Source organism: Anas platyrhynchos, chromosome 14 (assembly GCF_047663525.1).
Source record: "Anas platyrhynchos isolate ZD024472 breed Pekin duck chromosome 14, IASCAAS_PekinDuck_T2T, whole genome shotgun sequence".
NCBI classification, from domain to species: Eukaryota; Metazoa; Chordata; class Aves; order Anseriformes; family Anatidae; genus Anas; species Anas platyrhynchos.
In genome coordinates, this window is record NC_092600.1 from 5,989,412 (window position 1) to 6,003,154 (window position 13,743).

At 62.9% G+C, this 13,743-nt stretch overlaps 1 protein-coding gene across 4 annotated transcripts; it reads right to left on the reverse strand.

The window, feature by feature from the left end:
• Positions 1-39: 39 nt before the first annotated feature.
• TNIP1 (TNFAIP3 interacting protein 1) lies at positions 40-12,029 on the reverse strand. 4 transcript variants are annotated; one of them, XM_072023246.1, is made up of 18 exons: positions 11,873-12,029; positions 6,931-7,101; positions 6,367-6,489; positions 5,994-6,073; positions 5,820-5,888; positions 4,556-4,747; positions 4,216-4,310; positions 4,056-4,137; positions 3,774-3,866; positions 3,602-3,667; positions 3,345-3,476; positions 3,141-3,269; positions 2,705-2,827; positions 2,406-2,531; positions 1,945-2,025; positions 1,640-1,834; positions 1,414-1,504; positions 40-1,022 (listed from the first exon to the last, which is right to left on the reverse strand). In XM_072023246.1, the coding sequence occupies exons 2-18, from the start codon at positions 7,061-7,063 to the stop codon at positions 952-954; spliced, it is 1,881 nt and encodes a 626-aa protein (XP_071879347.1). In that variant the 5' UTR covers positions 7,064-7,101; positions 11,873-12,029; the 3' UTR covers positions 40-951. The 4 variants fall into 4 exon arrangements, with proteins under 4 accessions (XP_071879347.1, XP_071879348.1, XP_071879346.1 ...); XM_072023247.1 differs by lacking the exon at positions 11,873-12,029 and adding an exon at positions 10,371-10,531 and having other exon boundaries at positions 3,774-3,863; XM_072023245.1 differs by lacking the exon at positions 11,873-12,029 and adding an exon at positions 10,371-10,531.
• Between the last annotated feature and the right edge of the window lie 1,714 nt (positions 12,030-13,743).

Genomic DNA, 13,743 nt, shown 5'->3' on the forward strand with positions numbered 1-13,743 from the left:
CATTTCCAGGCAGGGATGACAACTGCAGCCACCCCCGGCTGGAAAACCTCCCGGTGTTTATTACGGCTTACAGCAATCACGGATTTATCAGCCTGGCTCCAGAGCCCCTGGCCGTGCCAGGCTGGGGCCAGGGCAGAGCGAGGAGAGCACTGATCAGGTTTCAGTCCAGAGCAAAGAAGGGAAAAACCACGGGCAAAAACAGGCAGGAGGAGCGCTGCTGCGAGCTGTAAGCAGCACCCAGGTCCGGGAGCAAAGCATGCCCCGGCTGCACGGCTCCTGCTGGCTCGCACGTGACAGTGACGCTTGCAGGCTGGGTTTTATTTTTTCCCCCTCCAGACTTGTTTTCCTGGAGCGAGCTCGAGTTGGAGCAGCTGGCCCCGGCCGCAGAGCCGCAGGGGGACGCAGGGGACAAGGGGCTGAGCAGGCAGAGCAGGCGCTCAGATAAATAAATACGGGGTTGCTTGTGCAGCGATTCGGTTCCTGTTTTGCTCTGGACACGTGGCTACATGGGAACAGATCTGGAAAAACAGTCTAGACAACTCCCACCTCGAGCATTTACACCGAGGCTCTTCCGGAGAAAGCTTTTCTTTCAGGAAGAAAACAAAGAGATTCAGCTTAGCTTCGGTCCTTAAATAAATACGACGACACCAACCACCCTCGGCCCGGCTGTTCGCCTGCGGGTGTGGGCTCTCCCAGCACCGGGAGGGGACCCGCTGGGGGAGATGCTCCTCATGGGGAGGAGGCGAAGCTCCTGGACCATGGGAAGCCCCTGGGCAGCGCCAGCTCCTCTTCCCGAAGACGTGGCCCCGCTCGCCCAGCCGGGCACACGGCCGTGCCACCTGCGGGCCCTCCGGCGGCGCCGCGCTCTCCTCACGGGGCTCTCCGGCTCCGCGCAGGGCGAACGGCCGGAGGAAGGTCCTAGCTCTATGTACACGGGCACACACACACATCCTACTTCCTTCTGCTGCTAGCCTGTGGCACGGCAACGGCGCTCCTGGGCGTTACGGCAATCCGGGGCCTGCCTGTTCTGAGACAGGAGAGACACCAGCACGGCCTCAGCACCACTCCTCGGCCACCGCGTCTCGCTCTGGGACAAGGGGCAGGAGTGCAGGGCCCCAGCCCACAGCCGTTCCCACCCAGTGCCATAAACCCCAGGGATGCTCAGGGTGCAGCGCCCGCAGGCATTTCCAGCACTGCTACCAGCCCCTCATGGCTGGGGGGCTTTAGGGAAGGGGATGAGCAGGGGGACAGAGCGGGGACTGACCCCACAGCCAGGCTAGGTGCTGCACACTGCTCATCTCCTCAAATCAGTGAGGGCTGAGGGGAAAGCACTGCCTGGAAACCCATCCCATCCCTCCCCAGCAGGCGTGCTGCCTGCTGTTTGGGGCTCAGGGGCTGCAGAAGGAGCCTTACCCAAATCCTTGGGGACCGGTTTCACCCCAGGCACGGCCGGTGCGTTCTGGCTCCGGGACATGGCGCAGGGCGGGCGCCAGGGATATTCTGGCTGCAAGAGCAGATGGAAACAGAACCGGTGAGTGACCAGGCATGTACGGCACGAGACTGCACTCCATGCAGCCCAAAAAAACCCAAACCCCAAACCTGCTCGCCCAGGGGACTTTGTGCTCCCTGTTGTGCTCACCGGGGGGAAATGGTGGAAGTTCTGTCCCGGTGCGTGCTCGCCCGGCATTGCCGGTGGGTATCGGATCTGCTGCCACTCGTCGAAGCCGTGGTAGACGGGGTGAGGCACGGGGGGGCTGTACTGGTACTGGTACATGGGGCAGGCGGGGCCCAGCGGCCCCGGCAGCGGCTCAGGGTGCAGCCGCTCTCCAGAAGCCTGCGAGGAGCCGGGGAAGATGCTGAGAGCCCGAGGGCAGCCCACCCACGCCAAGCACCGTCCTCCAGCCCCCCTGCCTGAGGCTAGGAAGGGTTTTTCCCTCGTCCCACCTGTTTGTGCTGCTTCAGCATCTTCTTCAGCTTCTCCTTCTCCTCCTTCTCCCTCTGGCAGTCGTCCTTGGAGGCCCGAAGCTGGGGTCAAGAGGAAAGCTTAGTGCAGAGCCCACCCTGATGCCCTGTGCCCCGCAGGACTGCCTGCACCAGTGTCCCCAAACCAGACCTCCAGGAGAAGAGCAGGAGGGACATATTTGGGAGGAGATAGCCCCAGAGCCCTCCCCATGGGCATGACCACATCAGGCTCACTGTGGATAGCTGCTGACACCTTTCAGAGACACCTTCCTGCACACCCATCGAGGCAAACTTCAGCCTGCCCAATCCAGCTCTGGCAAGGACAAGTGGCAGCAAAACCACCTCTCTGCCCCCTCCGTCCCTCCTCATCTCCTGCTCTGAGGTGGGCACGGTGACCTCCATGCTGACGGGGACTTGCCCCCGCAGGACCCAGCGCTACTCACCTGGTTGTTGGAGACCACCAGCTGCTTCTGCAGCTTCTCCAGCTGCTGCTTCAGCTCCTCCTTCTCCTCGTTCATCCTCTCCCTGTCGCTCCGCTCCCGCTGGAAGTCCTCCTCAAAAATCTTCACCTGGTGGAAAGCAGGGCTGGGTGGGTGCCTGGCTTTCCCCGAGGTGGGCACCGCTGCGGCGTTATCATTCCCTGAGCCCATCAGCTGCACCAAGCCCCTGGCACGTGCGTCCAGCAAAGGACTGAAGGTTGCTGAGCTCCCCAGCCCTACCGTGCCCCTTGTTCCTGTCCTACCTGCTGCTTGAGCAGCTCATTCTGGGTCAGCAGCTCCTGCTGCGGCACCTTCCCAGCCGGCTCCAGGGTGGCAGCGAAGATGGGCGGCGGGGAGGCTTGGACGTTCAGGGCCTCCTCTAGTGCCTGGCGAGGGAGAGGAGGGACACGGAGGGTGTCAGGGTGGGTGAAATCTCTGGGGGGCCATGGGAAGGGAGTACAGCTGGGAAAGGGCACAAAGGACTACAGATATCCCCACTCTGGGGAGCCCAGAGGGATGGGGTGGGCATCTCCTGACGCTGGCACCCCCCAGGAAGAGGGCGAGCACGGGGCAGGGGGCATCTTCCATGGCTCCTGGGCAAGGAGCTGGGCTGGAAGGGGCTGAACACAATCAGCTCTGGATGTCAGGGAGGAGAAGAGCACAGAAGCCATTTTGCAGGTGCTGTGCCCCGTCCCTCACCTTGTTCAGCCGCTGGATCTCCTTCTCCTGGTACTCCCTCTGCCTGGTGACCGGTGCCAGCTGCTCCTGCAGGAACCGCATCCTCTGCTGCAGGTCCCGCACCTCCATGGCCAGCCTGTCCTTCTCCGCCTGCAGGGGGTTGGGGTCAGTCAGGGGAGGGGGACAGGGCCAGCAGCCTCCCAGAGACCGACCCCGGGGACTCGCCTCCTCTGTTTCGATGCGGGATTTGGCCAGGAGCAGCTTGCGGTCGAAATCCCTCTGCTTCTGCTCCCGCTCTGCCTCCATCTCAGTCAGCGCCCGCCGGGCCTCAGCCAGCTCCTGATGCACGTCTGTCATCTGCCAGCAGGGAATGGGGACATTGGGGCCACCTGGAGCTCAGCAAGGCACAGCCCCGAGCCCCTTCCCCACGCGGGTTCCCCACACAGAGGGATGAGCCCTGAGGACACAGCCCCAAGCCCTACCTTCTGCTCGTATTTCTGCTTCATGGCTCGGAAGTGCTGGTCCCACTGCTTGTTCACCTCCAGCAGCTGCGGGCAGAGAGTCCCAGCTGAGCAGGGGCCCAGCACGCAACCCCACAGCCCAAACCCACCCCCATCCTCCGTGCTGCTGCCTCCCTCCCAGCCCCATCCTCACCTCCCTGCGCTGGTGTTCCAGGATCTTCACCTTCTTCTCCTTGGCCTCCAGGTCTCCTCTGCCCAGCGCCTTCTCTGCTCCTGCCCCGCTCTGCTGTGGGTGCACACATGGGGTTTTTGCAAGCCGTTTTCCTTCCCACGGCCACCCCTTCCCTAAAGACCCTGAGAAGGTGCTCCAGTCATACTGGGAGAGGACTCAGATGAGGTGGGGGATATCTGCCCGGGTGTCTGCTGGCTCCCTGCTCCCTCCCCAGCCCCTCCGAGGACAACGCTGCCCCCGTACCTGCTGCTGCTCGGCAGCTTCCCTCTTGGCACTTTCCTGGTTGCTCAGCGTCACCATCCTCCGCAGCTCCTGGTTCTCACACCTGCAGGCGGAGACCCCCGGGTCAGCGGGGAGAAACCCCCCGGGGCGACCCCATCCTCTTGCTGCCGGCCACCCTCACCTGAGCTTCTCTAGGGCCTGGTTCCTCTGCTCCAGGTCCCTCTCCAGCTTGGTTCGCAGCTCCTTGTTCTCAGTGTGCAGCGTCTCACACAGCGTCTGCGGGGTGAGCACCAGCAGTGTGAGGACCCCCCCGGCACCATTGCACACAAACACCCTCCTTTTACCAAAGCTGTTGGCCCCAAGACCCTCCCTGGGTGTGCACCAAGCCCCTGGCACAAGAACCTCCTTCATTCCCAGTTGTAGCGGGGTGCCCACCTCACAGAGCTGCTACAAAAGGGGTCTGGTTAAACAAAAAGGGAAAAAAAACAAAAACAAAAAACAAATGGGCAGGGTTGACCCACCTGCAGGAACGACGTCCTCTGCTCGTTCTTGTGCACCTTGGAGGCCAGGCGCTTGAGCTCGGAGGCCATGTAGCCCATGCGCACAAAGACCTGGTCCTTGCTGGCCTCCTGGGTGCAGCCGCTCAGCGTGCTCTCCAGCTGCTGCAGCTGGGGCAGCAGGTTGGCGTCCTCGGTGGGCAGCGGCTCCAGGTCCTGGGCAGGGAAGGGGATGAATTGGGGTCAGAGGGGTTCAGGGAGCAGCGCGGAGCCCCCCGTTGGGCAGTTCTGCCTCTGGCTGTGTCTCAGCCCCACTCCTGGCTGCTTGCTCACACATCCCCTCCCTCTGATGGCATCTGTGCGCCCCAAAGACACCTGCCCTAAACCTACACATTGTGCTCCTCTGACCCCACACTTCTTCACCACCCACGAAGGAAGTGAGGAGCAGAGGGCAGCACTGCAAGCGTTCAGGCCGTGGCAACACCCAGGTTTCAGCTTCCCAACAATGCCAAGGACAGAGGCACTAAAACAACCCTCACTGCACTAAAAAAACTGCGTTGGCTTTATAAAGGTTTGATGCCCAACCCCTGCAGCCCCGTGTGGTGTGCGGGACATTTATCAGAGGCTGGGAGAGCTCGGGTCAGGCACACCCTCGGGCGTCACGGCACACCCCTCCCTACGCACGCACCTTTAGGGTGTCCCTAAAGGGCTCGTCCTCCTTGCCCGAGGCTGCTGCACTCCTGCATCGCCTGGGAGAGCTGCGGCAGTGCTGGCATAACATGGCCCGGCCCTGGCTGCCTCCCAGCCGGGGACACGCTGGCACACCTCTGCCTGCAGGGCTCCCAGCCCCGCTGACTCACCGGCCACCCTCGGGAACTCCCTGGGCATCCCCGGCGGCCCCTCCTGCCCCGGTGCCTTGCACCTGGGGTAACAGCCCCGAAACTGCCACGGGAGGGGGTGCAGCACGGCGGGGACCCCACCCACTTGGTCCTTTATCACCCCACGGGTGTGTGCCAGGGGTCCAATGAGCCCCCAGCCTGGCACAGGGTGTCCCCTAATATTTGTCCCCTTGGTGCTGCCATGGGGGCTGTGATGGCTGGAGTCAGGGCACCCCCAACAGCTCACCAGGCCATCACGCCCTTCCCGTCCCTGCCACAGCTGTGTCCCCAGATGCCTTTCCCCCAGTCCCTGCACACGGTGGGACAGAGCGAGGTGTGGGGAGCACAGCCCCGGGGCTGTGCAGCTCCCCCTGCCCACAACCGGCCAGGTCCCAGCCCCACTCACTCACCGCTCTCCCGCTGTCCTGGGGGAATCCCTGCGCTTCCACGGCCACGATCTCAAACTCCGACGAGGAGCCCTGCAACAGGAGGCAGCCAGGTCAGGTCTGACACAGAGCAGCAGCCCCCGGACGGAGCATCTCCCCGCCGTGCATCCCCCAGCAGCTCTGGCTTTCAGCACTCACACTCGGAGATTTGCGCGCTTCTGCCTCCGGCTGGGCGCTGCCTGGGGCGGCCAGGGTGGAGCTGGGCTTGGGGCCGGCGGCTGTGAGAGGGGAGAAGAGAGATCCGTGAGCGCTTTGGAGAGCTTTGGGATGCAGAGAGCAGGGCCTGTGAGCTCAGGCATGAATGCAGCTTCCCCTTTTCTGTCCCGTCCCTGCTGCCATCTCCCAAATTCCCCCCAGCTCCCAGGAAAGGAGGCTGGGATGAAGCCAGGTCGTGTTGTTTAACACAGAGGTGAGTGCTCCTGCACTGACCCTCAGAAAAATCCCCTTCACATCCCCATCCCTGCCCCGAGCTGTCAGCCTGGCTCTGCTCGGCGAGCCTCCCGCCTCCTACCTCCGCTTCCCACCAGCTCCTCCAAGGCGGACGAGCCCATCAGCATTTGGTTGTCCTTCACCAGCTCCTCTGCCTTCTGCCGCAGCTTGGACGCCTCCACCTGGGACTCCTCCAGCAGCTCTCCTGGGGGGGCAGCAGCAGGATGCTCACCCGCTGCTCACCCCCTTTCCCTAGGCCCCCGCGCTGCCGCAGCCCCGGCCATGAGCCCCAAGGGCTCACGAGGGAGGTGGAAATTCGGCTGCAGAAGCAGGACTCGAAAGCGGAAGCTGGGTCATGACACCGAAAGCAAAACCCGGGGTGGGGGAAGGCGGCTGAGGAGGAGAAAGGAGGTGGCACCGCTGGGCTGGGGCGTTCCAGCAGCGGCACATCCCGGCTGTTGGAGCCCTGCATCCCGCTGCAAAGCGCCCCAGGAGCTCAGCAAAGGTCCCAGCCCCTCTGCAAGCTCTCGTGTTAAAGCCCTGGCTCTGGGCACCCTTTTAAACAGCCAGGGAAGGGGCGCAGGCTGTGAGGCTGGGGCTGCCCGGCAGCCAAACCTTGTCCACCAGCAGTTCCCGACAGAGTTACCGATGGACTTTATCCCCTGCATCTTCTCCTTCAGCCGGGCGTTCTCCTCCATCAGCCGCTCGAAAGCCGCGGATCCATTCTCCTCCGTGCCCCCGCCGGGGTCGTAGATGCGGTAGGGACCTCTCCCTTCCATGCCTGCCAGTCAGCCGCCCACCTCCCGGCCGGGCATCCCTGCGGGGACAAACACGGTGTCACCTCTCCGCACCCCACAGGTCCCTGGTCCCCACCACGGCGAGCACAGAGGGCACCAGGTGAAGGAATTTTGCCCTGAGGGCTCTGCTCATTCCGACCCCACATGGGTGAACGTGCCGGGGTGAGTCACGGCCACGAGAGCCGTCACGAGAGCGGGCATCACCAGCGGTCCCCGGGGAGGTGGCAGCCACCCGCATCCCCCTGGGGACGGAGACCCTGAGGTTTTGGGGCATCCCCGCGGCCAGGAGGATGCTCCTTTTCATTCAGGAGGCTCTGGGAAGGATCTGGGGCTAGGCTTGTGTTTTCTTGCTGAATGCTTCTTCCTCCCGAGTGCGAAAGGGATGGAGTCTTAAACCGAAATCACAATTTCCTCCTGCACAGCAGGGCAAACAAACACTGAGCCGAACCAACACACCCAGCCTGCCAACATCCTACTGGAAAGCCCCTCAGACAGAGTTCTGCAAATATTTCTCACCAAAAACAGAGTGGAGAGGGAAAAAGAGGAAAATAACAACAAACCACCAAACGCTTCCACTCTGCTCCCCGGCACTGCATGTGTTGCAAATGAAAATAACAGAGGGCACGGGGCGAGGAGCAGCCTGTGAACTCCGTGGGCTGAGGCTCCAGCAGCCAGGACACGCTGTGCCCTCGGCTTTAGCCAGAGAAACCAGGTCCTCATGGAACAGGTTCCTGAAACTGGGTGCCCAGAGATGACCAGGTCAGTGCCAGGCTGGGAGCACGGCACGAGGGAGGGGAACCCCAGCAGGCAGCGCACTGTTTGCTGTTAATTCCTTGCAGGTGTGGGTGTCACAGTTAAATTCCTTGCTTTGTGGGAGCAGGTTCCCACTCCCGGGGGTGGTGAAGCTCCTGCTGATCACAGCCCCGCTTGCCAAAACAGTTCCCTGGTGCCCGTTTGTGCCAGTGCCAGGGGCGGCTCAGCACCCAGGAGGGTGATGGGGACACGGGACAGACCCCATAGAGCTCCCTGAGTGCCCGTCCCAAAGCTTGGGAATGGGAAGGGCTCCAGGGGGGCGTTTTGGAAGGGAAAGCCCAGCCCCGAAACCGTCTCGACCTCAGACTCGTGCCCGTGCCAGGCGCAATCTGGGCCGATGACCCAGGCGGGCTGGCAAACCTGGGGACTTCCCGGCTGACAGCCACCACCTGGCAGCACCTGCAGCAATTAACGCCCGCCTCCTCGGGAGGTAATTAAGCACAGCACCAGCAGGAGCCTGCCTTGGGATCGGCACCTCCTGGCCTTGGCGGAGGCACGGTTGCTCGCCGGCAGGTCTGTGCCGGGGGCTGCAGCACAGGGAGGATGGCACAGCTCACACGGGGGGCTCGTCACCCCCAGAAGGGGGGCGCACGGCAGCGGGGGGACGGCGGCTTCTCGGCTGCAGCCCCCGGCAGGCCGAGGGAGGGCTATTTCTGGAGGAGGAGAGCAGCTGGCAGGAAGCTGAGGAAGAAGCAGGGCAGTTTCTGTGCCGCCAGCTCCCGGGGCCAGAGGGCAGCTGAAGTGGCACTGCAATGCCACTGCGGTGACACCACAGCCTTGTGAAATGTCCCTGTCCCCTGCCCAGGGATGCACACGGGTGAGGAGGGGGTCATGAAATGTGACAGCGGGACACACGGGGCACTCAGGGAGGTGGCAGCATATCCACTGCAGGGTGGACCACGACCAGACTGGATGAAGCCAAAAAAAAGGCTCCAGGCTCTGCTAATTCCCAATCCGTGTCATTTTATCACTTCCCTCGGGGAGAGAAATCTGTGAATTATCCCCCCCAGAGCCAGAATTCAGCAGCGAGCAAGGCGCAGGCAGCACGGAGCACTGTGGCAGCATGAGCCTGGCTGGGGGGCACGGGGTCGAGGGGCAGCCCAATTTCTGCACGGAAGCCCTAGGACAGAGCTGTCACCCCGGGGACAGGCACACGGAGCAGGTCACAGTTCCCAGGCCTGCTCTCAGAGTTCCCTTTTTCTCTTAAAGGGTTGGGAGTGCCGAAAGGTGCGATTTGCAACAAAAACCTCCCATTTCACCCAAAACGGGGGAGGAGAGAGAACAACAGAGAGGCGTGCCGGCACTCCCCAGCCCCATGGCTGCCGGGTTTCGGGTGGGCTGGCTGGGTTTTTTTCTTCTGATTAAAACCACTCGGGTCCTCCCGGTGACTCCTCGCCGGTCACGAGATGCTCCCGGAGGAGGGAGGCAGAAAACCCTTCGGTGGCAGCACTGGGAGAGGCTGCGAGACGCCGTGGTCACCGCCGGCAGCTCGGCGTTTGCTGCCCGTGGGCGGGTGCTGGGTGCAAGACGCGGGGCCGCCGGCCCTTTAGGTAGTAAATTTTCACGACAGCTCAGCAGGAGGAGAGAATGACAGAGCGAGTGGGCAGCGGAGACTCCCAGGAGGAGCTGAAAACAGCCTGGTATTTAAATAGCCGGGGAGCAGAGCCGTGGGACGCTGCGAGGTCCCCACCCGACACAAAACCTGTCCCTTCTGCGATGTCCCCGTGCTCAGGAGGGGGCACGAGGCTGGCGGAGCTCCCCCCGTGATGCAGAGCGGGGTTTTCCTCACCCCGGCGCACCCTGTTCCTGGGAAGCCTCCTCCCCAGCAGGAATGCTTGGGAAGAAAGTAAACCCTGCACCCTTACAGCATCACCCCCCACGGCACAGCCACCAGCCCTCAGCATCCCTCAGAGCCCAGCTGGGTGCCGTGGGGGTGTTTTTATCTGCACATTTTGCTGGAAAGCAGCAAAATGCCACGGCCCCAAGCCTCTTATCCCCTCCAGCTCCAAAGCCAGACACCCCTTGGGCTAAAACCCTCTGCTGCCGTGCTCAGGAGGGGTGGCAGAGGACACAGCAGCCCCTCTGCTGCTCTTATCACCTGTTTTGCCCTGCCACGGCGCCTCACCGGAGCCTCTGGAGTTTGCCCCCGGTGCTCCACGTCCTTCCTCACCGCCCGGCAGGTGGCAAATAAAAACCTGGCCTTGGGGACAGGCGGCAGCGCCCTGACAGCTCGGCCAAGGGGATGGAGGCTCCGCAGAGCCCCCCGGGACACACCGAGCCCCCGGGGCCACACCGAGCCCCCGGCAGGGACCCCAAACGGCGACCCCAAGCCCGGTGGCAGCCCTCAGGCCTCGCGCTGTGGGACCCCAAGGGAAGGGAGGAGCAGGCCCCGTGGGGGGGGGGCAGAGCCTCGGGCCTAGTGGCCGGGATGGGCCCTACGGGGGGCAACGGCGGCACGGCCGCGGGGCGAGCCCACCTGCTGCCGGGGCCGGGGCTGCTCCCGGTGCTGGATCCGGTCCCGGTGCCGGTTCTGGACCCGCTCCCGGCGCCGCTCCCGGTCCCGCTCCTGGTCCCGGTGCCGGTCCCGTCCCGGTCCCCTCAGCCCAGCCGGAAGCGGGGCGGAAGCGCCAGCCCCGCCCCCCCGGGAATTTCCCAGTTTGACCGACAGGCGCCTCAGCCAATCGGAGCGGGCTGCTGCCTATAAAAGGGGCGGGTTGTGGCGGCGCGGGGCAGTGCGCGCTGTAATGGCGGCCGGGGCGGTGCTGAGGGGAGGGGGGCTGTGTGATCCCTCACTCTTTTTTTATTTTTTTTTAATTATTATTATTATTTTCGTGAGGTGGGCAGTAGGCCCGCAGCTGTCGGTTTCCTCCCCCGCCTTACAGCCACACAAAATGGCTCCTGGTGGAAGCCCCCCTCTGAGCCCCCGCTGTGGTGGGTTGGGGTCCTGAGGGGGGAGAGCTGATGTGAGGGGAAAAATGGGGAAAAAAAGGGCAAAAAAGGGGCTCTGCGGGAACCCTGGGCTGTCTGGTCAGAGTGTGTGCTGGAGGACCAACAGAGCTTTCCTCATAAGCAGCTGGGGCAGGGAGAATTCCCCGCTGGCTCTAATTACAGCTGGCTCTAATTACAGGGGAGCAATTAGCACCTCCAGCTGCAGTGCCCGTGCCCAGCAATCCTCTCTCGGCACAGCTTTGTGGGCTGCAGGAATGGGCCAGAGGAGCAGGAGCCATGGGGAACGCCTTCGGGCTCCTGCTGGGCTCTGGAGCTCGCTCTGACACTACCTGCCTGCCTCACCTGCCCCTATTGTACCACAAAGGTATTCAAAAATAAAAATAATAAAGTGGAGAAGCCCCATACTAAGCCTGTACCCTCACATTGCTTCCGTTCTGTATACAGTTGTGCTCTCGGAGGTGGCCTTCGTGGGGCTCGTGCCATTTCCAGCTGTCCCAGCCCTATTCTCTGCTTGCTTCCATTGTTCCTCGCTAATTTGAGGTCTTGGGCTGCTGTCTGGGTTATAAAGCTTTTTAAAAAAACAAATTCCTTTCCCTTTGTGTTCTTCCATCTGAGCAGGACGTCGCCCTTGAAGCCCCGCTGGGGTTTGAGGCAGCTGGGCAGGTGCTGGCACCCCGAGGTGCTGGTGCCATGGGGACGGGGCTGTGCTCCTGAGCCAGGCAACATCTCCCCAATTCTTCCCCAAATCACATATTTTACCTCAGAGGCCCAATCTTGTTCTGCAAACCCTCAGAAAACCCGCCTTCAGAGCTAAACACAACCCCACGCGCCCAGAAAGCATCCCATTGATATCCCATTTCCCTCCAGCAAAAAAAAAAAGAGCCGAACCCAGTCCTGATCCTACAAGGACAGGAGGGGTGACCCGGGGCTGATCTGCAGAGCTGATTTGGGGCTGGGGGCCGAAAAACTTCTTGCAATCCCCCCCTTCCCCATCCCGTTGCCCACCGAACAAAGCTGCTCGCTACTCACCCGGCCGGGCGCGGAGGGGCTCGGGGAAGGGGGGACAGGAGCCCAGGAGCCCTTTGGTGCAGGCACCCTCCGGCTGCGATCCCCGACTGCAGGAGCCCGGCCCAGCTGAGTTTACTTTTAGGCATGGAGAAGGGGAATTCCCCATGATGGAGGCCCCAGACAGCCTCTGCGTGGTTTTGATAGGCGGCCAGGCAGCGCTTAAAGGGCTCTCCCGTGCCATTCCTCCCTGTCCGAGGGGTGCGAGGGCTGAGTCAGCCAGCGCAGGCAGGGAGGGGGCTGCCGGGGAGGCTGTGATTCACCGAGGGACTGCTGGAGGAGCGGCTTGCATCACTCGGGTTGCCTCTGAGCGGCTGCAGGTTTGCAAACGCTGGGTGCTTCTCCCCAGGGAACCTGCTGCAGCTTGCAAGAGGCGCCGTCGTTGTCCCCCCGTGTGTGCCTGTCCCCTTTTTGGCCACCCGAAATAGGAGGATGCTCCGTGGGGCAGCAGGGAGGAGCTGTGCCTGCTGGTGAAGGCAGGCTGGTGTGGCTGACCTGCAAGCATCGAGGTGCTCACAACTAAAGCTGGAGCTGGAATAAACACCCCAGGCTGAAATGTTTATCTGAGAGAGGCTGAACCCAGCTGCTGAGCTCCTCACCCGTGGTCCCGAGTTTTCCCTGAAAGCCCTGGGGAGCTGACATCTCCACCGGGGACGTGCCAGGCACATTCCTCCTGCAATAGGGCCAGGAGGATGGGGGACCCTGCTCTGCCCCCTCAAACAGCTCTCCACTTTCCCCGGCTGCTCTCTGTGTTCCTGGCTCACCCCCAGGCTGGCTGGGACAAATTTCCCCCTGTGTGGGGTCGGCTGACAGCAGAGCTTTCTCGTCCCATCGCTTCTTCCTCATTCCTCCGGTCCCTCGGTGCTCACGGGGCTCACCTGACGGCGGCCGTGATTCACGGGCGAGCAGGAGCAGCTCCGGGGATGAGCTCACAGCTGCTGCTTTTACACACCAGGGTTTTTTTTGGGGGGAGCCTCAGCCTCGTGCACATGAGGGCACCGTCATTGCTGCTGGTTCCTGCGGGGCCAGCCCGTGCTGCGGCGGGGTGAGAGCACGGGCAGCCTGTGGGAGCTCTCCTCCTGCTTTCTGCTTGTTTTAGGGTTATGCTCCCTTTGGGTTCGCCCTCCTCAGCGAGCAGCAGCCCGCAGCACCCAAGAAATCCTGCCCTAAATGCCGCCAGGCGAGCTGAGTGCCTTCACCCCATGGAGACGATGGGTTTGGGCATCCTGGGTGGCTGTGCCAGGGGGCTGCCGGATCTCTGCGGGGCCCTGGGACCCCTTCTGGGTTAGATCTGCCTGGGACCCTTATGGGTTTAGGTCCTCACGAGGGTGCCCGTGGGCAGCAGCAGTGGGGTTTTGCTGGGGGCTGCTGCTGACACCGCACTGACCTGCCGCGTCCCGGTACCCTGCCGGGGGAAGGAAAGCAGAAGGACGACGATGACGCTGCAAGAGCCCGGGGAGGAAGCTCCGGCCGCAGCAGGGGATTTCCAGCACGCTGTGATCTGCTGCCTATGCAAATCAGCAACTCCAATTAACCTGGGGGGACCGGGAGGGCGAGGGGGAGAGGTGCTGGGGCGCTGGGCTGCGGGGAGGGCTCGGGGTGGGAGAGAGAGGTTGGTGGAGGGACGGTGCAGGGAGATGTCGGGGAGGGATCCTGCTCCTCTGGGCCTCCCGCAGCCCCCTGCCTTCTTTGGGGCTGCCCCGTGGCTTCCCGTGGATGTGGGGGTGTCCCGAGGCTGCTGTCACCTGCCTCGTTTCACCCTCTTTTTGGACACAGCAGCTTGTGGACACCCCGAGAGCTTCCAGGAGCTGGGCCCCAGGAGCACTCCGAGATTG

Bases quoted from the DNA above. Each gene is read 5' to 3' on its own strand.
- TNIP1 (XM_072023246.1), bottom strand. From the start codon at position 7,063: ATGGAAGGGAGAGGTCCCTACCGCATCTACGACCCCGGCGGGGGCACG. The intron at 3,668-3,773 runs GTGAGGATGGGG...CTCTGCCCGCAG, and splicing joins TGGAACACCAGCGCAGGGAG to CTGCTGGAGGTGAACAAGCA. The intron at 1,835-1,944 runs GTGGGACGAGGG...GGCTCCTCGCAG, and splicing joins TGCTGAAGCAGCACAAACAG to GCTTCTGGAGAGCGGCTGCA.